Source organism: Ostrea edulis, chromosome 7 (genome assembly GCF_947568905.1).
Source record: "Ostrea edulis chromosome 7, xbOstEdul1.1, whole genome shotgun sequence".
Classification (NCBI taxonomy): Eukaryota; Metazoa; Mollusca; class Bivalvia; order Ostreida; family Ostreidae; genus Ostrea; species Ostrea edulis.
The window spans coordinates 4743762-4766999 of record NC_079170.1 but is presented as its reverse complement, the minus strand read 5'-3'; the positions used below and the strand labels follow the sequence as shown (position 1 = coordinate 4766999).

Below are 23238 nucleotides of genomic sequence, written 5' to 3'. Positions count from 1 at the left end.
CCAGTGCCGTCAGAAATGACTCCATTGTCTCGAAAATTCGTTTTTACAAAGACATAGGAATATCCACTTCGAAAAACTTTTCTTAATTTGTGTAGCTCGTTTTGAATTATTGTAGTGTAGTATGGGGTCTCCGAAATTACCACAACATTGAGATGGTTCAGAATTGCGAACTTCGTCATTATCACAGATTCATTCCTTTACCTGCACTACATGTATGACGAATTCGGATGGAAGAATCCTTAACGCTGACACTGTATAAACTATACGATACTAGAATCGTCTAATATCAATGGACAACATTACTAAACATGTGTGAATCAATATAATAAGTCTAACTACTAGACTTCACAAATGAAGTCATTATCTGAATCTTTAAATTCTAAAGGAAATATAAAATAGGTTACTATTGTGTGACACTGGTGATTTCAGAACAAGTTGCTTCATAACTATAAGAAGTAGTGGCTAGTACATGTAAAAGTAAATCAAATATTAAGTTATGTTTATATAGAGATATTAAATCAAATTTTAGAGCCGAAAATTAATTTTCCACGAGCATTCCAAAATATCTAAGATCTTTACTTGCACTATGAAGATGTAGTATACTTCCAATTAGAATTCCCTTCGGATGAAACCGAAAAAATTGAGGCCCCGTGTCACAGCAGGTGTGGTATGATAAAGATCCCTCCATGCTCAAAGGCCATAATCACCGAGTATATAGGTCTATATTTTGCAGCCTTTCACCGGTAATGGTGATGTCTCCATATGAGTGAAATATTCTCGAGAGGGACGTTAAACAATATACAATAAATCACTTTTAACAGATTGTGTAGAAGATGAGATTCACGTTTTACTACCTTGTACTGCATACTTAAATCTCAGAACAGATTATTTACTACTTGTACCCCACATTGTGTATATCAACTTAGATTGTATTATTTTTTATTAACAAATTCCTCTCAGCAAACCACCCAGTTTATACATTCCGCTTATATTTACAGACATTTTTTGATTTACAGAAAACACTAGGCGTAATTATTGTCTTTGTATTGCTATTATTTCTTTATCACAGTGACATATAGATCCGATGGATCGGGTGTTTTGAATTCGCATTTATACGATATGATGTATGTCACTATAATTACTGACTTACTGTAACAATGCGTGGCAAAAGAGTGCATCAAAAATGTCGCCGTGACTACAGTAATCCCAACACAATAATATTTTTTAAAAAAGAAGGAAATTTGGTGTTTAAATTTACAAGTCTTAATCATGAATAATCAAGTCGCGGTCTTCGCTCAACAACACCTACTTTTCACTTCGACAAAAACTGTATATTTTGTGCAAATTTTCTGATAGGAAACGTGGCGTTGATGGCTTTTCTATCCGAACTGATTTCTCAAAGAAACTTATAGATATTTGTAGAGAAAGAAATGAGGAATTGTCAAAAACAATACCCTCGTCCCGGCTAATTTGATGCACCCGATTCAATTTATCACTAAACATGTAGCGTGAATTTTCTAACTTGTAAGCAAATCCCAACACCCTAAGCAAGTTTTTTTCCAAGGTCAAGAAAAGTAGGTCAATTATCAAGGTTACAATGTCAAAATGGTTGGTACCATCTAGAGGCTTTGTCACAAAGAATACACATATTAAATATGAAAATATTGTCATTTACCATTCAAATGTTATGGCCAAAGTTAAACATTTTGCGGACTGACAAACAAACGAACAGAGCAAACACGATTACGGGATCATACACAGGGGCGGATCCAGGAATTGCAGTTAGGGAGGGAGGGGGGGGGGGCAAGTTTATGAGGCAGGGGGTCTGGGGGCCGCCTTGAACTCCTGCATGGATTTTACAGGGCTTGAAATATGTCTCCTTAGAAGTAGTTATTTTTACTATTTTCTGTCATTTAGGATAAGAGTGAAATTAATAAAATGACACAAATTTTAAGGGGTTTTTTTTTGGGGGGGGGATGCAAGTTTTCCCAATAAAAGTAATTAAATAAATCAAAACATTTTGTCATTCATTTCTCCGAGAGTGGAAGAAATTATTGCGTCTTTTATCGTTTACAATTTTCTAAAGAAAAGACCATGATGTACCTTAATTTTGAAAATTTAAACCGGTCGGGGGGGGGGGGGGGGCTGAGACCCCTTAAATTCCCCACTGATACACTCATGATTTTAAAATCTCAAATTATTAAATAATTTTTATGAATAACTTATCACTTCTTTAACTGTCTCATATAAATAGTATCTCATTTTGTGCCAGAATCAATGTTTACGAATTTCATATTAACTCCTCTCATTTTCATCGATTTTTCTTCCAAAATAAGGCTTTACGCCTGATGAAAAATCAATTCTTTGAAATTTTGGTATGAATAAAGTAGTTTGTGAATGTTAACACTGTTCCCGATAATTATAGCAATTGTGTTTCTTTTATTTCTTTCATGTGTGAAGATAAATCCCGGTTTTCGGTGAGTTTTTATCAAAATGTACGATTTTGCCCCCAAAATACACGTTTCCCCTTTGTTTTGTGCTCTCGATTTTTTATATACGCTAGAGCATCCCTTGACTCACCGTTTGAAAACAAAAACATTTCTGTTGCAATTAGTTTGAGGTTACGCTATATTTTTGGCTAGAATGACTGGACTATATGAGATACCACAATCTTATTTTATATTGAATACCAAGACCAATTCACATGTGAAGTATCAATGCTATACCATGTCTAGTTTCTGAGATATGGACCTAAACGCAAACCTTTAACCAAGATCAGAACGGACGGACCAGGGTAAATCTATATGCCCCTGTCACTATCGTGTCAGATCAGGGCATACAGAAGTAAAATGTGATGTAATATAATTGCGCTTATTTGAGGTGAAATAGCAGTCTTAGAATTAATATTCTTAGAAATAACAAGCCTCGATGGAGGTTCATACTGAGTTAAATTGAGTCAAGTATGAGCTATATTTACTTCAACTATGGAGGTTATATCGTGTGATAAAGTCATACACACACAGTGACAGATTTTTCCAATTTATCTGAGGGATCCGAGTAAAGAGAAAAATGTGACACAAACCTCTGTAATGGGAGGGTGTCCCCGGAACAGGATCCCCGAGGACGGGGTTAGGTCGGGAATCGGGGGTTTGAAGAGTCGGGACGTTGATGGAAGGTATAGGGAACAGTGGTTGACGGGAAGAAAAAATGAAAGGGTAGCCGGGGAAGAGAGTGGTCATGAGGGCGTGAAGCGGTTGTCAAGGTGAAGGGTAGCCCCTCTGTAATACCCCTTCCTCATATTGGGAAATGTAAATGACTTTATAAACAAATAAAAAAAAAATCAATAATCAATTCCTAGTAATATATCATCTGGAAATTAAAAAAAACCTGTCGGGGACGGACCGTCGACAAACGGACGGATATTCAACTCTTAGACCAAGATTCATACAGCATGGATAAATTAACTTATTGATGGGTGAAAGTCAAACATATCATATTTACAACTAGGGACATAATGAAATGTATATGTTTTGTTTCATGAAATTAACTTGCATTCATGGTCATTCATAGTCAATCAATGGAATATATTTTTTTCATATCGTAAGATTTTTTTTAGAGTAATTAAGAAAACTATTTAAATACCTTACAGGAAATGAATAGTTTGTATATTGATTAGAATCCCATGTCTTTTGTAACAGGTTTATTTTAGTTTCATGGTTTGACAAGTCGGCTTCTTTCATTGTTCCAATATCGGGATATGGAGGATCACATGACGATTTTGTCGAACTTAAACTCAGTTCAGTTCAGTTCAATTTATTTCTTTGTGTCATCTGGCACATCAGATATACAATTTTATACATAATGAAATATAGGGTGAACAACATACACATAATCAGAGCTATAGATCAGCATATACATACATATAAGTATAAAAGATAATATTTGTAATATAGGTGGCTGCGTGAGAGTTGTATGAAAATAAAAATAGAAGAAAAAAAATTGTGTTAAATGAGAAAAAGAAATGGGGTGTAATTACAATTATGAATTATCCTTTCTTATTTTCTCTGCTAGGAATAAAAAATTTCCTAAGTTTCGCAATTCTTTAACATTTTGTACACTTAATAATTGAATTAATTTGAAAACGCTTGGACGTCTAAAATAATACTTTTTGATATATAAATTGCGTATTTCTTGGTATTTTGGACATTTCAAAATAAAGTGAAACTCATCTTCTACGTCTTTTAAATCACGCAATGTACATATTCTATTGTGCCTAAGTTCAGTTTTGTATCGACCTGATTCTATATTAAGATTGTGAGAGGATAATCTGAATCTAGTTATAGTTTTTCTATGTATTTCACTCATTGATTTAGATAAATAATACTGTAATCCAAAATTGTCTGCTATATATTGATAGTATTCCCCTCGTGATGACTTTATATATAATAATAATAAGACCTTTATTTAACCAGGATTACATATTTAGCGATAACGCTAGTTTTCAATATGGTCCTGCATATAACATACATACAGACAGATATTAGTAAAATAAACACAGATTAAAAGAAGTAGAATACATATAAACTTAAGAAATAATTATGAATGTAAGATAAATAGAATACAAAATGAAGCTTAAAAAGTATGGTGATAATCTCTAAGATAATTTCTCTTAAAACACGCAACACTCGTTGAGTTTCTTATGTTTTGATTCAAGGCATTCCACACTGTGCTCCCTGAAATGCTGAAAGATCTTCTATAATATTCTGTTTTTGCCCTGGGTATATACAAAATATTTGAATAAGAATTTCTAGTTTGCCTCTGACTGACTTCTGATACATATTTAAAAACATTTAAATAATCTGGCATTAAACCATGTAAAACTTTATACACTAAAATGACTTTTCTATACACAAAGTAATCTGATAGAGGCAACCAGTTAAGTTCTGTAAACATGACATTAGATGGTGTTTCAAAATTTCTGATGTTAAGAATTACCCTTGCAGCTCGTTTTTGCAATATAAAAAGCTTATTCACATTTTCAGCATTTCTTGGATTGCTCCATATAGTACAACAATATGTAAAATGTGGAAAAATCATAGTATTAAAAATCTTCAGCAGCGCATCGTTTGACATAAAATATCTTATTCTTCTTAAAATGCCAATTCTCTTGGAAATCTTGTTCATAAGTGATTCTATATGACTTTTCCAGGACAAAGTTTCATCAATAATAATACCAAGTAATTTTGACTCCTGAACACATTCTATGACATGGTTATTTATCACTAAATTTAATTTTCGATACTTTGATAATTTTTGTGCCGATCCAATAAGCATACATTGAGTTTTAGACAGGTTTAAGCTTAATTTATTTTCCTTAATCCACATTATACTGCGCTGAAGATCTTCATACATCTTTGACTCAATATTTTCCACTGACTTATCTGTTACATCTTGTGAAGTATCATCTGCATACATATTTACATGAGAATGTTTCAGTGCTTGTGGATAGTCATTAATATACAGGATAAAAAACAATGGGCCTAAAATAGAGCCTTGCGGAACTCCAATGGTTACATTTCTTTCCTCCGATAAATTGCCTTTCCAAATAACTCTCTGTGTACGATTTGTTAGATATGATTTAAACCATTCAAAAGTATCATTGCATATGCCAAATGACTTGAGTTTGTGTAATAAAACCTTGTGATTTATAGTGTCAAATGCTTTCCGTAAGTCTATAAAAATTACACCAGTAAGTTTACCTTCATCAATATTTTTAAGCCATCTATCTACTAGAGAAATAAGAGTACTTTCACATGAGTGTTTTGGCCTAAAACCAGACTGACAATCTGTAATTAGAGAATTTACTGACAAATACTCATAAAATGAATTAAAAACATGCCTTTCTAAAATTTTGCTCACACAAGGTAAAATGGATACAGGCCGATAATTATTAACTAGACATTCATCCCCTGATTTAAAAAGTGGTACAACTCGTGCCTTTTTCCAGTCATCTGCACAAGTACATGAAGATATGGAATAGTTGAAAATATATGCAAGAATATCACATACACTGTTTGATGAAAGTTTTAGAAGTTTGACAGAGATACCATCCAATCCTGTTGCCTTTGATGCAGACATACATTTTATCTCATTTTCAATAAATTCTGCAGTTATACCTGGTATTGTATAAGAATTTTTAGGCATTTGTTCTTCAACTGTAGGTAAAGTGTCATCAAAATGTTTTCCTAGCTCATGACCAATGTTACAAAAGTAATTATTAAAACATTCGGCAATATCCTTTGTATCTTTAAAAATTACGTTATTGTCCTTAAGAAATGTACAGTTTGTATTCGTTTTCTTAGATGGTAAGAATTGCCTAAGTTTGTCCCACATGTCCTTGGGCTTGTTTTCTGCCTGGGAAATTGCTTCCTCAACAAATGCATGTTTTGCCTCCCTGATCTTTTTCGTCACCCTGTTTCTTGATGCTCTGTATAGGTTCCACGCGTGATCATCATTACTCTGTGTCGCCTTTTTAAAGAGGTGTTCACGACAGTGCATTTCTGTAAGTATGTCATCGTTTATCCATTCTTCTGAACGTGAGTTAATTCTTCTTTCTTTTAGAGGAATGTGTTTATCCACCACTTCAAAAAATTTAGAATAAAAGAATTGCCACATAGTATCAATATCCACCATTTCATATATGGGACTCCAGTCAATAGTGTTTAGTTCTTCTTGAAAACTGCTCTCATTTAAGTTTTTAAAATTTCTATATTTAATATGAACGTGACTGTTTGCACCGGCTCTAATTTTACCATTTACAGCGTAAATCAAGTTGTGGTCACTTAATCCTATTGGGAATACTCCTGATGAAGAAAACTTATCCGGACTATTTACATAAATATGGTCAATTAAAGTACTGGAGTCTTTAGTCTCACGTGTAGGGTTTTTTATCAGTTGCTGAAATCCAATGTTTTTCATGATAGTCTTTAAACGCTTTGTCTTGTACTCATCCACATTGAAATCGCCCATAATTAGAATATCTTTGTGTTCTGCTATTAGTTGTTCAATCCGCCCCTCAAACTTCTCTAACCAATCTACTGTGGAATCTGGAGGTCGATAAGATAAAGCACAGGATGTCTTAGTCGACTGCCCAATAGAAATCACAAATTCAAGCATTTCCAAATCATCCATGATTTTTATGTTTGTAATGGTAAATTTTTCTTTAATGTAGACTAATATTCCACCCCCATTCCGGTTTCTATCCCTCCTCAGAATTCTGTAACCATTCATTGATATTTCAGAATTTTCTATTTTGTTGTCCAATTTACTTTCAGTCAAGGCCAGAACATCAAATGCACCTTTACGTAGCATTATTTTGATTTGATCCAATTTACTTAAAATTCCTCTCACATTCAAGTGTGCATATAAAATTCCCTTAGGTACAGATCCTTAGGTTCTAATTGCAGAAAACATTTCTTGCTTATGTAAATCAAAAAATCTTTGCTCTAATATTTTTTGCGTAGGTTTATCAATAATACTTTCATTAAAAATGTATCCAAGACCTAAGCGATTTAATTCAGTTCGTATGTCATTAACCCAAGGATCATTTAAATTTTCTCTGTCTTCTAAACACGCTCGCAAAATACAATTATCTGAATTCTTTAATTTTATCCAATATTTAAGGATTCTTTATTTTCTAATGATATGCAGGGGAAATCTTCCTAATTCATAATACACTAAGCTATTGCACGTACTTTTCTTTACCCCTAAAACGTTTTTACAGGATAATGCCTGTAATTTTTCAACATCTTTGGCTTTATGAAAACCCCAAACTTCACATCCGCAATTTAAAACACTGTTTACATATATAAACTAGAAGTGCTTGCTGTAGGACTTTCAGAAAAAGAGCTGGAACATGGCTCTGCTTCCTGTGGTGGTTTAGTAACACTCCGTTTAAAATATTCATCAATCTTCTTCATTTTGTAATTTGATCGGTTTCACAACTTGCCGGAACAATAATAGAGAAAAACATGCCGTAACGACAACGGTTTAGACCCGGAAAGGTGTAACACTAACAAGATATCCAAGATATCAGTACCAATAGGGAGACTAATGTACCGCAGATACTGCAGACACTAACAAGATATCAGTACCAATAGGGAGACACTTATTGTTCACCTATGTTTGTAGCATTTAATAGTTGATGGTTTTTTTTTTATGTGTACGCCCGGGCGTTTTGACGTAAACGTAGGTACGCGCCTGCCTTCTAAGAAAAATCCTAATGATATTGACCATGTTAAAGTCTTAAGGGAAGCATATGGTATTTATAATATGCATTTCAAAGTTTTCAGCGAGTAAACCCAAATTCCACATCTCAAAAATATTCCTTTGTTTTCTGAATATCGTAATATTGATCAGCGCATATCTATTTCATTAAACTATAACAAACGAAATCCGGAGGGGGAAAATTCTATACCAGGGCGGTTTTCCCGCCCAGGGGGAAACTCCACCGGTATACTGACTTTGTACATAGGGGGAAATTATATGCTGGGATGCCTAGACCCCACACTTTCAAAACTTCTTGGATCCGCCCCTGCACTAATTGAACAAATCCTAAAACATTAAGGAAATAAAACTCGAACACATAATATAGGATAAGCTCGCATGCGCGAGTACAACAGTTTATTCATACACGTGTACATAGACATCTGGAGGTTCATTATTCCACTCAACTCATTCTACAACAGAAAAAAGTATATCAAAACACAAATATGTATTAAGTAACAAAAACGGAGGTCTACTGCATGAAATCCCCCCCCCCCCCTGCAATGGATATTGTTAATCGTTTTTTAACTATAGATTTGATTATATTTGTACAAAAGGCCGAATTCAATATAAAAAGGGATATAATCAAATAAGTTATATCTATACATTGCTTGCAGATTCCAATTTTTTTAATGAAAGGAAATGTTTACCTGTAACGTAAATGTTAGCAAAACTACCCAACATAAACTAGGTCAAAGCAAACTTTAAAACTATATATTTACTCAAGCGATAACACGTAGATAGTGTGTACAGGCTGACACGCCGCACAAGTATTTAATTCTCAGGACTAGACGGAAGGTCGAAAGAACAGGGAGGCCATGTTGGATTTTAAGGTGAGACTAAATAATTATTATAGTAATGACTGCTGTGTTTTATATCATACTATAATTCTATTTCGTTAATTGTTTTAATCTGTCAACATCTTGAAATGAAATTCCGGTTTTATTTAATCAACAGTAAAGTTCTCGTGTGATCCCGCCATCAGAAATGCATCCCCGGCGCAGTGCTCAGGAAGTCCTACTGTGTGACCTCTGTGAAACTGTCCCCCTACAGAGTCACTGTGAACTTTGTAATATAAATCTCTGTGTTAACTGTGCAGTAAAGCATCTCTCAGACTCGTCTAAAAGACACAATGTCGTGCCGTTTTTACACAGAAAGTCTACTAACTACCACAAATGTCCAGACCACGCCGATAAACACTGTGAAATTTACTGTGAAAAATGTGGAGTTCCTGTCTGTTCTACCTGCGCCTTATTTGGAAAACACAAAGGTCACGATGTATCAGATATTCTGGAAAAATTCAGCGCTAAAACAGAAAGTTTACAAAAAGATCTAGAAGAACTCGAGACAAGAATTTACCCGCGATATAAAGAAATGGCGTCTAATGTCGAAACCGAGAAAGCCGAGTTAGAAACGAAATACGGGAAACTGACGACAGATGCCAATGAACAAGGAGAAATCTTACACCGAGAAATCACCGCCATTGTCAACCGACAGAAATCCGCCATTGCGGAGATGAAAACTAAACATCTGGACGCACTAAATAAAAATACAGAAGAAATCACACAGAAAATGGCGGAACTCAAACAGATCATGTCCGACTTGAAATCAATCCTAAAATCAAATGACGTCTCCTTAACCTCTACTTACAAATCTAGGAATTCCCAAATTAGAACATTACCGCTTACAGTCCGAGTTACATTACCGAGTTTCTCTTCTCAGAAAATAAACAAAGATCAGCTCAATGAAATGTTTGGTTCTCTGTCGCCATTCTCCATTAACACAGAACATGGCGACACAATGAAGTCAGCAGAAGCTGTATCATCTCCTCCAGTCAAACCACTGCTTGATGAGCCGCGCGTCACCGCCACCATAGACACTGGGTATTACACCGAGTATAGATATCTATACAGTGTTAGCTGTCTGAGTGAAGATCAAGTCTGGACACGCGGGACTAACGACACCATGAAGCTGCTCAACCTCCAGAGTAAACTACTGACATCAATAAAAACCAAGTCAGGGAGAGAACCAGAGGACATAGCAGTGACACGGGACGGAGATCTTGTTTATACTGACGATAGTAATAACACCGTGAACTTAATTAAGAATAAACAGATACAGACCGTGATCACACTACAGGGGTGGAGACTTCTCAATGTCTGCTGTACCGTGGGTAACGATCTCCTGGTTACCATGATCAGTGATGATAGAAAACAATCCAAAGTCGTGCGTTACTCCGGCTCCACAGAGAAACAAAGCATTCAGTTTGATGATCAGGGTCGTCCTCTCTACTCATCTGATAATAGCATTAAATACCTCAGTGAGAACAAGAACCTGGATATCTGTGTGGCTGACTGGTTAGCTAGTGCAGTAGTGGTGGTCAATCAGTCAGGAAAACTCCGATTTAGATACACTGGTCATCCCTCTAATACCGAGCAATCATTTAATCCATACGTCATCACTACAGACAGCCAGAGTCACATCCTGACAGCAGACTGTGACAATCACCGTATCCACATCCTAGATCAGGACGGACAGTTCCTCCGTTACATTCACTGTGATTTACGAGATCCATGGGGTTTATGTGTGGACATCAGAGACAACCTCTTTGTGGCTGAGCATTACACTGCTAAAGTGAAGAAAATCCAATATCTATAATCACAGTGTTAATTACACAGCTCTACAGTGTTAATTACATCTACCAACACAGTGTTAATTACATCTACCAACACAGTGTTAATTACATGTCTAATCACAGAGTAACTTACAGCACTGTGTTAATTCCTTCTACTTGTTAATTACATCAGCTTGTTAATTACAGCCCTGTGTACATTACAGCCCTGTGTTAATTACAGCCCCGTGTTAATTACAGTCCTCTGTTTGTGATGTGTAACATGTACTAGTGTTTGTGAGTTTAACAGAACATTATTTTGTTTGTGAATTAATTCAATATGTGTTTGATTTTACAATGTATATATTAGATAAACATGATACAGAGTTCAGTCTTACATTATTACTGAGTACTTACTTAGATTTGTAGTACTGTAACAGAGAGTGACCCCAAACGTCCAGTCTTCATCACAGATCTTCAGATTCAAGGTCACAGTCTTCTGTTTACCATCAATAACATCACACCACTTATCTAAATCTCCACTGTCCTACAAAATAAACAAAGTGTAATCATATCAAACTGAATTGTCAAGGATAGTTTGTGATATATTTACATGTTTATATACATGTCAATGTAATGGGAAGGAAAAGAAGATATGGCTGAACTGGTGTCACAATGGGGATCGAATCCAAGGCCCTTCGTTCCCACGATATGATAAGACCAGGGATTGGACCTCAGACCCCTGTATTAGTCAGGTGCTCTAACCACTGAGCTATCCAGATTGATATCAGTGGTTTTTACTCGACTAGGAATCGAACCCTAGACCCCTGTATTACATATGTAATAGTCAGGTGCTCTGAACACTGAACTATCCAGACTGATATCAATGGTTTGACTGGACCGGGAATCAAACCTGAGACCCCTGTATTACTAGTCAGTTGCTCTAACCACTGAACTATCCAGACTGATATCAATGGTTTGACTGGACTGGGAATCAAACCCGAGACCCCTGTATTACATATGTAATAGGCAGGTGCTCTGAACACTGAACTATCCAGGCCAATATAACCAATACAAATTGAACTTTTCCAATTGAAATTTATCTGTTGTTATTGACTTTTTACATTATCATCTTCTTCTCCACAACCACTTGGCCAATTCCAATCAAAACTGCTACCATTCATCCTTAGGTAAAGGGAATTCATGTTTGTTCAAATGATTGATAGAATCTTGTTTAAAATTTAAATTTAGACCTATATTCGGCACTTAAAGGGACTGGTTCACGATTTTTGATAAAAATATTTTTCATTTTTGATGTTAAACATTAGAAATATAGCTCATTTAATGTTGACAGCCAAAATTTTGACCTTCTGAATGCAAGAATAAAAGTAATATTTTAGCCTTAAATATGTGTTATGTAAACAAAGACTCGAGTCTTTTTATGTAAACAAACAAACAAGTGAAATATTGATTTTGTAATATAATGCATCTTAATTCTGCATAGTCACACATTTTAACTTTTAGATGACACATTTCACCCCAAAAATGCTTGAAATGTGAAAGATATAATAATACTTAGATAGATATCCATTTCTTTTGAAAATTTCGTAAACAATAGCATACCGCAAATCTTTGTTTACAAAACAAATAATAAACTCTCTAAAATGAGCTTCGGTGATGATGTATCACCTTAATTTTCATGTGAAATCTTTCAAACACATTAGACAGTAGATTTTGATCATTAAAAGTGAAAAACAAAATTTTGGGTAAAATCGTGAATCAGTCCCTTTAAGGCCATTGAGCAGTGAGCGTTCTTTAGCATGCCACACCTATAATGTACTGTGACATGGTACATCCATTTTTAAGGTCATCTCCGAGGACCCGTGACATTCACACCTGATGTCGAGCGTTTGACAATGGAACTGTCACTACCTGTTCTAACGACTTAGATCTGTTGTGGCCAGGATTCGAACACCGGCCTTCAGCATGCGGGGCGTGCGATTTAATCTCTAGACCACAGTGGCAGTACCGTTTGTTCAAATGAAGAGTCAAAGGGAAAATAATCAAGAAAAGGCAAAAATTGGTGGGTCATTTAACAAGAGGCCCATGAGCCACATCGCTCACCTGGTCACCTTGGCCCATATCTGAAGACTTTCCATATATATTTGCATGTAAAACCTTAGTCCCTATTATGGCCCAAACTACCCTTTGCAAACTTGAATCTACACTATGTCAGAAAGCTTTCATGTAAATGTCAACTTCTTTGGCTCAATGGTTCTTGAGAAGAAGATTTTAAAAGCTTTTTCCTATATTTGTATGTAAAACTTTGACCCCCCTCCTCCACTTGTGGCCCCATCCTACCCCCTGGGGGCCATGATTTGAACAAACTTGAATCTGCACTATGTCAGAAAGTTTTCATGTAAAAATCAGCTTTTCTGGCTCAGTGGTTCTTGAGAAGAAGATTTTTCCTATATATTTGTATGTAAAACTTTGATCCCCTATTGTGGCCCCATCCAACCCCCCCGGAGCCCATGATTTGAACAAACTTGAATCTGCATTATTTCAGGAAGCTTTCATGTAAACATCAGCTTTTCTGGTTTAGTGGTTCTTGAGAAGAAGATTTTTAAAGTTTTTCCCTATATATTTGTGCGTAAAACTTTGATCCCCCCTTGGGGCCCCATCTTATCCCTAGGGGCCATGATTTGAACAAACTTGAATCTGCACTATGTCAGTAAGTTTTCATGTAAAAATCAGCTTTTCTGGCTTAGTGGTTCTTGAGAAGAATATTTTTAAAGATTTTTCCTATATATTTGTATGTAAAACTTTGATCCCCCTTGTGGCCCCATCATACCACCGGGGGCCATGATTTGAACAAACTTGAATCTGCAATATGTCAGAAAGTTTTCATGTAAAAATCAGCTTTTCTGGCTCAGTGATTCTTGAGAAGAAGATTTTTCCTATATATTTGTATGTAAAACTTTGATCCCCTGTTGTGGCCCCATCCAACCCCCCCCAACCCCCCCGGAGCCCATGATTTAAACAAACTTGAATCTGCATTATGTCAGGAAGCTTTCATGTAAACATCAGCTTTTCTGGCTTAGTGGTTCTTGAGAAGAAGATTTTTAAAGTTTTTCCCTATATATTTGTGCGTAAAACTTTGATCCCCCTTGGGGCCCCATCTTATCCCCAGGGGCCATGATTTGAACAAACTTGAATCTGCACTATGTCAGAAAGTTTTCATGTAAAAATCAGCTTTTCTGGCTCAGTGGTTCTTGAGAAGAAGATTTTTCCTATATATTTGTATGTAAAACTTTGATCCCCTATTGTGGCCCCATCCAACCCCCCCCCCCCCCCCCCCCGGAGCCCATGATTTGAACAAACTTGAATCTGCATTATGTCAGGAAGCTTTCATGTAAACATCAGCTTTTCTGGTTTAGTGGTTCTTGAGAAGAAGATTTTTAAAGTTTTTCCCTATATATTTGTGCGTAAAACTTTGATCCCCCCTTGGGGCCCCATCTTATCCCTAGGGGCCATGATTTGAACAAACTTGAATCTGCACTATGTCAGTAAGTTTTCATGTAAAAATCAGCTTTTCTGGCTCAGTGGTTCTTGAGAAGAAGATTTTTAAAGATTTTTCCTATATATTTGTATGTAAAACTTTGATCCCCCTTGTGGCCCCATCCTACCACCGGGGGCCATGATTTGAACAAACTTGAATCTGCAATATGTCAGAAAGTTTTCATGTAAAAATCAGCTTTTCTGGCTCAGTGGTTCTTGAGAAGAAGATTTTTAAATGACCCCACCCTATTTTTGCGATTTTGTGATTATCTCCCCTTTGAAAGGGATATGGCCCTTCATTTGAACAAACTTGAAAGCCCTTCACCCAAGGATGCTTTTGGCCATGTTTGGTTGAAATTGGCCCAGTGGTTTTGGAGAAGAAGTTGAAAATGTAAATGTTTAACAGACAGATGGACAGACAGACAGACAGACTACAGACAAAAAGCGATCAGAAAAGCTCACTTGAGCTTTCAGCTCAGGTGAGCTAAATATCTCTCAAAAACCACTGGGCAAGAAAAAATGAGATTGAGGTAAAAGTTTTCTGATATAGTATAGATACAAGTTTGTTAAAACCATAGCCTCCTTGGGTTTGTGTAGGGCCTCATCAGGGGTCAAAGTTTTACATGGAGATATAAAGGAAATTTCTTCTTCAAAAGAACGAGAAGGTCATAATTAATCATATCACAAATGTGGTCCTCAGGGGGGGGGGAGGGGGGGGGGGGGGGAGGGGGGGGGGGGTGAACCACAATAATGGACACAAGTTTTTAAGGAAATGTTTTTGAAATTCTTTTTAATCTCAAAAACAGCAGGGTCATCATTAATCATGTTAATATGCAAACACGTTTAGATAGTGCAGGTAATTCACTTCAACAAATCATTTTCAAGTGTAGCAGGTGTGTGGATTCAAGTGTTTTATACCCCTGCGACTATAGCTGGGGAGGGGGAGGCATATTGTCCTGTCCTGTATATCTGCCCCCTACTTTAACATTGCTACTAACTTTTGAATTGTGAGTCATATGGCTCTCATATTTCATACATCGACTTTCTATGTAAAAAGACCTTCCTGATATTACCAGAGATTTCAACCTTGTGACCTAAACCTTACCGTCTGATTTGTTTTAAAGAAACCCAACCTTAGACAGTATCTCCTGAACTATTTAAAGTACGGCCTTTAGATTCCTTCTGACAGAACCTTTCATTTTACACTATTGTCTTTGAAATCTTGACCTTGAAGTTTGACTTATATTTCAAAACTTCAGGGGAAATTTGAACCTTGCTGCTCATCACTATTGAATTGTAAGAGATAGGTCAAATTTGCGAAATATTCTCCAACACAGGTCGTAGAAGTTTGGCATCCATTACGGATTTTTACCGTGACCAACATTCTCAGTGAAACTACCAACGACAGGTTAAACATAAACTACTAGCTTCCAAGAACCAATGAAATTGCGTGTTACGTCCAATGATGAAAGATAGTATGAAAGGATCTAAAATAGATTCACCGGATAAAAATAGTCATGTATATCTATTTTTAAAAAGTGGAATACAAATTTATTAACGGATCGCACAAATGTAAAGAGCGGAATTTCGCTAAAAAGCGGAAGAAAATCAGGTGAGTGATATTAGCTGTGTGGTGCTTGAGAAGAAGTCAAAAATGTTAAAAGTTATGAAGAGACTAAAAGACTGATGCTGGACAAAATATGATCAGAATAGCTCACTTTAGCTTTCAACTCATATGAGCTAAAAAGGGTTAACACTATTTGTCCCAGCCATTGTCTGAATGAGTTATAAAACAATTTACATAATTTCATTAACAAACCTGACAATTTTTACAGCAATAGAGCTATCCAAGTCCTACAAAATGTTAGAGTCCTCATCAATCAGCCGGACATCTCAAGTAACTGCTACCCTGTAAAATTGATTTCAACATTAAGCATTAGGTAACCAAAATTATTTCTTCCCACCATTATATTATGCTATTAGAACAAGAACGTCTACAAAAAAACCATGTAACCCTGTCATCCCCTCTTGTCTCAACGTAAAGTTCAGAAAATAGTTCTCATCCCTGTCAACTCACTACATAAAGTTCTGAAAACAGTTCTCCAACCCATCACGTCTCGACGTCAAGTTCAGAAAATAGTTCTCCATCCCTCACCTCCCAATATGAATTTCAGAAAATAGTTTTCCACCCCCTCACCTCCCAACATAAAGTTCAAAAAATATTTCTCCACCCCCTCATCCCCCGACGTAAAGTTCAGTAAATAGTTCTCCACCCCACCCCCTCACCTCCCAACATAAATTTCAGAAATCAGTTCTCACCCCCTCACCACCCAACGTAAATTTCAGAAATCAGTTCTCACCCCCTCACCACCCAAAGTAAATTTCAGAAATCAGTTCTCACCCCCTCACCATCCAAGTAAAGTTCAGAAATCAGTTCTCACCCCCTCACCACCCAACGTAAATTTCAGAAATCAGTTCTCACCCCCTCACCATCCAAGTAAAGTTCAGAAATCAGTTCTCACCCCCTCACCACCCAACGTAAAGTTCAGAAAATAGTTCTCCAACCCATCATGTCTCAACGCAAAGTTCAGAAAATAGTTCTCCTATCCTAAGGATATAAGGATTTCCCCACATGTTCACATGTAAAACTTTGATCCCTATTGTGGTCCCATCCTACCTCCAGGGTCCATGAATCTTATAAACTTGAATCACTATGTCAGGAAGCTTTCGGGTAAATGTAAATTTCTTTGGCCCAATGGTTATTGAGAAGAAGATTTTTAAAGATGTTCCCTTTATATTTGTATACAAAACTTTGATTCCTTATTGTGACTCCACCTTTCTCCAGTCGTTTCCATATGAACTCGTGAAATATCCTCGAGAAGGACGTTAAACAATATACAATCAATCAATCCACCCTTCTCCTGGGGGCATGATTTTAAAAAACCTTGAATTTGCACTATGTCAGGAAGCTTTCTGGTAAATTCAAACTTTTTTGGCTCAGTGATTTTTCGGAAGATGATTTTTAAAAGATTTTCCCTATACATGTATATATTTATCTATAAAACTGTGATCCCCTAATATGGCCCTATCCTACACTCGGACGCCATAATTTTAACAAACTTGAATCTGCACTATCTCAGGAGGCTTTCATGTAAATTAGTATTTTTTTCTGGCATAGTGGTTCTTGAGAAGATTTTCAAAGATTTTCCCTGTACATTTGAATGTAAAAGTTTGATCTCCTATTGTGGCCCTAATGAATCCCCGGGGATCCTGGTTTTAACAAACTTAAATTTGTTCTATGTCAAGAAACTTTAATGTAAATCTAAGTTCTTCTGGTCCAGTGGTTCCTGCCAAGAGCATTTTTAAACAACACCACCCTATTTCTGCATTTTTGTGATTATCTTTCATTTGAACAATCTTGAATCCCCTTTACCCCTGCAAGTATGTTTTGTGCCATAATTGGATGAAATTGGCCAATTGTTTCTGGAGAAGAAGATTTTCAAAAGTCGTCAATGTATTTTCACTATTTCACTATTAAACCCCACTTGGAAAAGGGCATGACCCTTCATTTGAACAAACATGAATCCCCTTGTGTCAGGTTTGGTTGAAATTGGCCCAGTGGTTCTGGAGAAGAAGATTCTTTAAAGATGTTAATGTAGTTTCACTATTTTGCTATTATCTCCCCTTGGAGAAGAATGTGGTCCTTCATTTGAACAAACTTGAATTCCATTTACCCAAGGATGCTTTGTGTCAAGCTTGGTTGAAATTGTCCCACTGGTTCTGGAGAAGAAGATGAACATGTGAAAAGTTTATGATGACCCCTAAAACAAAGATGACGGACAATGGACAAATTTCTGTAAGAAAAAAAAATGGCCTCAATTTACATTATTTCAGCCCAATAAATTTCAGAATGTCCCCTCCGATTTACTATAAATGGGGTCATTGGCCTGTTGTGTTTGTCTTTCCTAAGCACCGGTGACCCTAATCCTATCCCCTGGAACAAGACTTCAAACAATTTACAATATGTCCGTAAGGCTCAGTGATTGGGATAAGGATGCCCCCTGCACCATAGTCGCATTAAATTAAAAAAAAATGGCACATAGAATATTGAAACACTGCGCCAGTCTTTGAAATTAAGCGGTAGCCTGATGACCGTGGCTAGTAAAATCGGGATTGGGCTACCAAAAATTATATACGCGCATGCCCGGCGGGCCAGCACATATTTCCGGCGGCGATTAAGATCGTGATTTCTGGTTGAAAATCGGTGAAACAACCAGTTCTTACAGAAGAGAAAGTTGGTGCTAAGAAGTATGAGGAATCAAAGCAACAAAGAAAATGGTCAGCGTGTTTGGCAGAAGAACTGCCCCTGGCTTGAATACAATGATGGTCTCATATTTTGCATCTGGTGCAGAATGGAAACCATTGGAAATTGTGAGTTCGTGTTCGTCTCAGATAAAGTTACCTATGGCATTACAGTCTGTCAGTAGTGTTTAGATTATAATTTACTGGACTCTCAGACTTGTCATTTTAAAATGTCTCATAAAAATTTCAATATGGCGCATTCATTTTAGAAATGTCACATTGACACTAGCTGGTAACGCGCCATTGTCACATTAAGGACATGCGGGACGATGTGGCGAAAAATAACTCGTCAATGAATATTTTATCTTTTTTTCATGAAGCCAGGATGTCCTGTACAATGTGTATAAATTTCATGGCCACTTTCTAGGTATACAAGGGAGATAATAAGCTTTGAATTACCCCCCTTTTCGAAAATTGTGAATTTTACAAGATTATTCCCATTTTCAATTCAAAAAAATAATTTGATGGAATTTTTATCTATATCTTTTACAATAATTTTTAGAATATATGTAAAATATAAAATATATAATAATAAAATGCTTAAACATAACCATATAATAAGAAATAGAGAAAATTTAAGGATTTGGGGTGGAAATTGGTACCCCAAAACAGGGTAGTCCAGATACTAAATGAAGCACTGCTCAAAAACTTGTCAATGAATTTTTTTGCAAACACTGCAATTAAAGCTGGAAATAAAGGACACCACAGAGTCGTCCACTTCTGCTTCATACTTAGATATTTTATTGAAAGTAGACATTAACGGCAAACTAACAACTCAACTGTATGACAAACGGGATGATTTCAGCTTCTCCATCGTCAACTTCCCACATTTATGTAGCAATATTCCATTATCACCTGCATATGGTGTTTACATATTTCAACTGATTCGATATGCAAGAGCTTGTTCTGGGTATAGTCAGTTTTCAAATCGAGGTAAGCTACTGACAAACAAGTTGATGGTACAGGGATTTCAACAGTCTCGATTGAAGTCAGCATTTCGCAAATTCTATGGTCGTTATAACGATCTAGTTCGTCAATACAACCTCGCATTGGGTCAAATGCTGTCTGACGTGTTTCATACCGATTGTTAAGCCGTTCTTGGCACACTGATTTTGACTGCGGATAACTCCGTTTACCTGATCAGGATATGGGGCTCACGGCGGGTGTGACCGGTCAACAGGGGATGCTTACTCCTCCTAGGCACCTGATCCCACCTCTGGTGTGTCCAGGGGTCCGTGTTTGCCCAACTATCTATTTTGTATTGCTTGTAGGAGTTGTGAGATTGATCACTGTTCGTTATCTTCACCTTGCATTCATATACCTAACTTCCTGTAGAAATATGAAGGGGTGAAGCTAATCTTGATTTTGAGGTAGGCGTCCTTGAAGTTATACATTGATATGTTCACTTGGAGTTAGGCTTGACGAAATATTTGTTATTAATAACTTTCAAGCTTATATTCTTTCATGTACAACTACTGTTAAAAGTAATGGGGGATGGTACAGTCTCAATTTATTTGCACTTCAAAATTAAAAAAAAAGGGGGGGGGGCGGCAGCCTAATTCTTCGTGCCTGTTTTGAAATACATTGTTAGAAACTATATTTGTTTGGAACCTATTGAAATATTTAGAATTTTCATAATTATGGAACAAAAATTGAGTTAATTAATGAAAACAAATTAAAAATTATTTTTTTTAAATATACATGTATATATTAAACATGGCTTCGAACAAAACGTCTTGTCTAGCTCTAAACAATACGTCTTCTTTCAAACCACGGGATAGGTCTAGTTAACGTCAATATGAGCTACTACTTCCTTTACTAGATCAACAGCATTTCCGCGGCCATGGTAGCTAGTGTCGCTTGACTCAATCATCTCCATGCTATTTTTCAAGGTATTTATATATCGCACATGTTGTGACTTTGCACTTTTTTCTTTTTCACATGTCTGCTTCTCGCATAAATTCCGACGTGTGCCATATTTTTAAAATTAGTTACCATTTTAGCAGCAGTGTTTCGTAAAGTTAGTAAAAATAATTTGGAATATGAAATAGTTTCAGAGATAAAGCGTACTTATATTTACATGAAAGTGCTTGCAAAAATTAAACATTCCTAGTATGGACGTTAATATTTGAACAAAAGTAACGATTGTCGTCATAAAGGGGGAGAGGTATTTTTCGCAAACAAGGATCGATTATAAAAGCACCTGAATAGTTTGTACGTTTCACACTACTATAGTAAATATCAACAAACGATCATCATCTTACACTTGCACTGAGTCATTGTTTACAGACGGTTGACTTTCTTTTTGTAAATGCCTAGAGATGCAAATTGCATGTGCATGCTGATGCAGGAGCGATTTCGGTGACTTGTAGGCTATAATATCAAAATTATTGTGGCGCATACTATACATATATATAATATATGCATTGTATATATATGAAAAAGAGACTTGCAATTACTATGAAATAAAATGAAAATTATCATTTGACAAGAATTCAATCAACAGATTTACAGATGACACTTTACAGCGGTGGCAAATTACGACAAAATATGATGACATTTTCCCCGCGATACAACGTCGTGACGTACTTTTTTATGACGACGTATAGTGTGTCTGTACAGCATTGTGATTTTTCTCGGGAAGCTTAACTACGCTGCGTCCAGTTCTAAATTTATAATAAATTCGCAACCATCACGTGATCATCGTCCCGCATATCCTTAAGCTTATCCCAATCACTGAGTAAGGTTTCACATGACTTATAGATGTTTCGTCATTTCTAGCTCCGTAGTTATGGAGACGATTCTTAAATGACCCAATGTTATCTGTTTTCAATTGTTGATTATCTTTGAAGGTCCTTCATTTAAAAGATTTCTAATCCTTTAACGGTAGTAAGTTTGGTTGAAATTGGGTTCTGTGATTGCAGAGAATTTAAAAATAAGTTTACAGACAGACAGACAAACAGATGTACGACAAACAATGGGTGATCAGAAAAGCCCACTTGAGCTTATAGCTCAAACAAGCTTAAAAAAAGATAGAAATTTTACCAGCTCCATACAAAAGTTTGTCCCCAGCAATGGATCAGATGCTATGAGAACCTCTGTCTGCTTTTAAGAGATACCGATAGGAACTGCTCCTACTGCAGGGTGTCACCATCTCAAGAGGCCCAGGGAGCTGAAAAACCAAAGTGACAATGAGAGCTGGAATGACCAGAAATCAGACAGGTACTAGTAAAAAAAAGTTTGAGCAAATCAAAATCCTCATGAATTTGTCAAAAGAAGGCAGCTTGATATCCTCACGGTTGCTGAGAGGTTGGACGTTCACCCCGCATGCGGGAGGCTGGGGTTCAAATCCCGGCTGTGACAGACCTAAGTCGTTAAAATTATTAATAGGTAGTGACAGTTCCATCATCAAATGCTCGGCATCAAGTGTGAATGTCATAGGTCCTCGGAGATGACCTTAAAACAGATGTCCCGAGTCACAGTAGGTGTGACACGCTAAAGAACCCTCACTGCTCAATGGCTGTAAGCGCTGAGCATAGGCCTAAATTTGAAGCCCTTCACCGGTCTTGGTGACGTCTCCATACCAGTGAAAAATTCTCGTGCGAGACATTAAGTAAGATACAATCAATAAATCTAAACAGGTTACTCACGGGCCATATCGGTCACCCGAGTATTAGAGGGCATTTCATACATCATAACAAAGCATTCAGATGGAGGACAGTGCATCCCATCTTAAAACAGACACATACATTGCTGTACCATAATACGTCCCATCTACAGACAGACACACAGACATTGCTGTACCATAATACGTCCCATCTACAGACGGACATACAGACATTGCTGTACCATAATACGTCCCATGTACAGACGGACATACAGACATTGCTGTACCATAATACGTCCTATCTACAGACAGACATACAGATATTGCTGTACCATAATACGTCCCATCTACAGACAGACATACAGACATTGCTGTACCATAATACGTCCCATCTACAGACAGACATACAGACATTGCTGTACCATAATACGTCCCATCTACAGACAGACATACAGACATTGCTGTACCATAATACGTCCCATCTACAGACAGACATACAGACATTGCTGTACCATAATACGTCCCATCTACAGACAGACATACAGACATTGCTGTACCATAATACGTCCCATCTACAGACAGACATACAGACATTGCTGTACCATAATACGTCCCATCTACAGACAGACACACAGACATTGCTGTATCATAATACATCCCATCTACAGACAGACACACAGACATTGCTGTATCATAATACATCCCATCTACAGACGGACATACAGACATTGCTGTACCATAATACGTCCCATCTACAGACGGACATACAGACATT

The 23238-nt window shown here is 36.7% G+C and overlaps 1 protein-coding gene and 1 long non-coding RNA gene across 2 annotated transcripts; one reads left to right on the top strand and one right to left on the bottom strand.

Moving 5' to 3' along the window:
* Window positions 1–8648: 8648 nt before the first annotated feature.
* LOC130047717 (uncharacterized) lies at window positions 8649–22659 on the bottom strand. The gene is made up of 5 exons (XR_008796540.1): window positions 21902–22659; window positions 16314–16403; window positions 11354–11483; window positions 10449–10954; window positions 8649–8738 (listed from the first exon to the last, which is right to left on the bottom strand). It is a non-coding gene; the product is annotated as an uncharacterized LOC130047717 (long non-coding RNA).
* Window positions 9065–11323, top strand: LOC130047714 (E3 ubiquitin-protein ligase TRIM36-like). The gene is made up of 2 exons (XM_056143094.1): window positions 9065–9158; window positions 9283–11323. Exon 2 carries the CDS (start codon window positions 9313–9315, stop codon window positions 10981–10983), a length of 1671 nt encoding a protein of 556 aa, XP_055999069.1. The 5' UTR covers window positions 9065–9158; window positions 9283–9312; the 3' UTR covers window positions 10984–11323.
* Window positions 22660–23238: the final 579 nt, after the last annotated feature.

Bases quoted from the DNA above. Each gene is read 5' to 3' on its own strand.
- LOC130047714 (XM_056143094.1), top strand. From the start codon at position 9,313: ATGCATCCCCGGCGCAGTGCTCAGGAAGTCCTACTGTGTGACCTCTGT.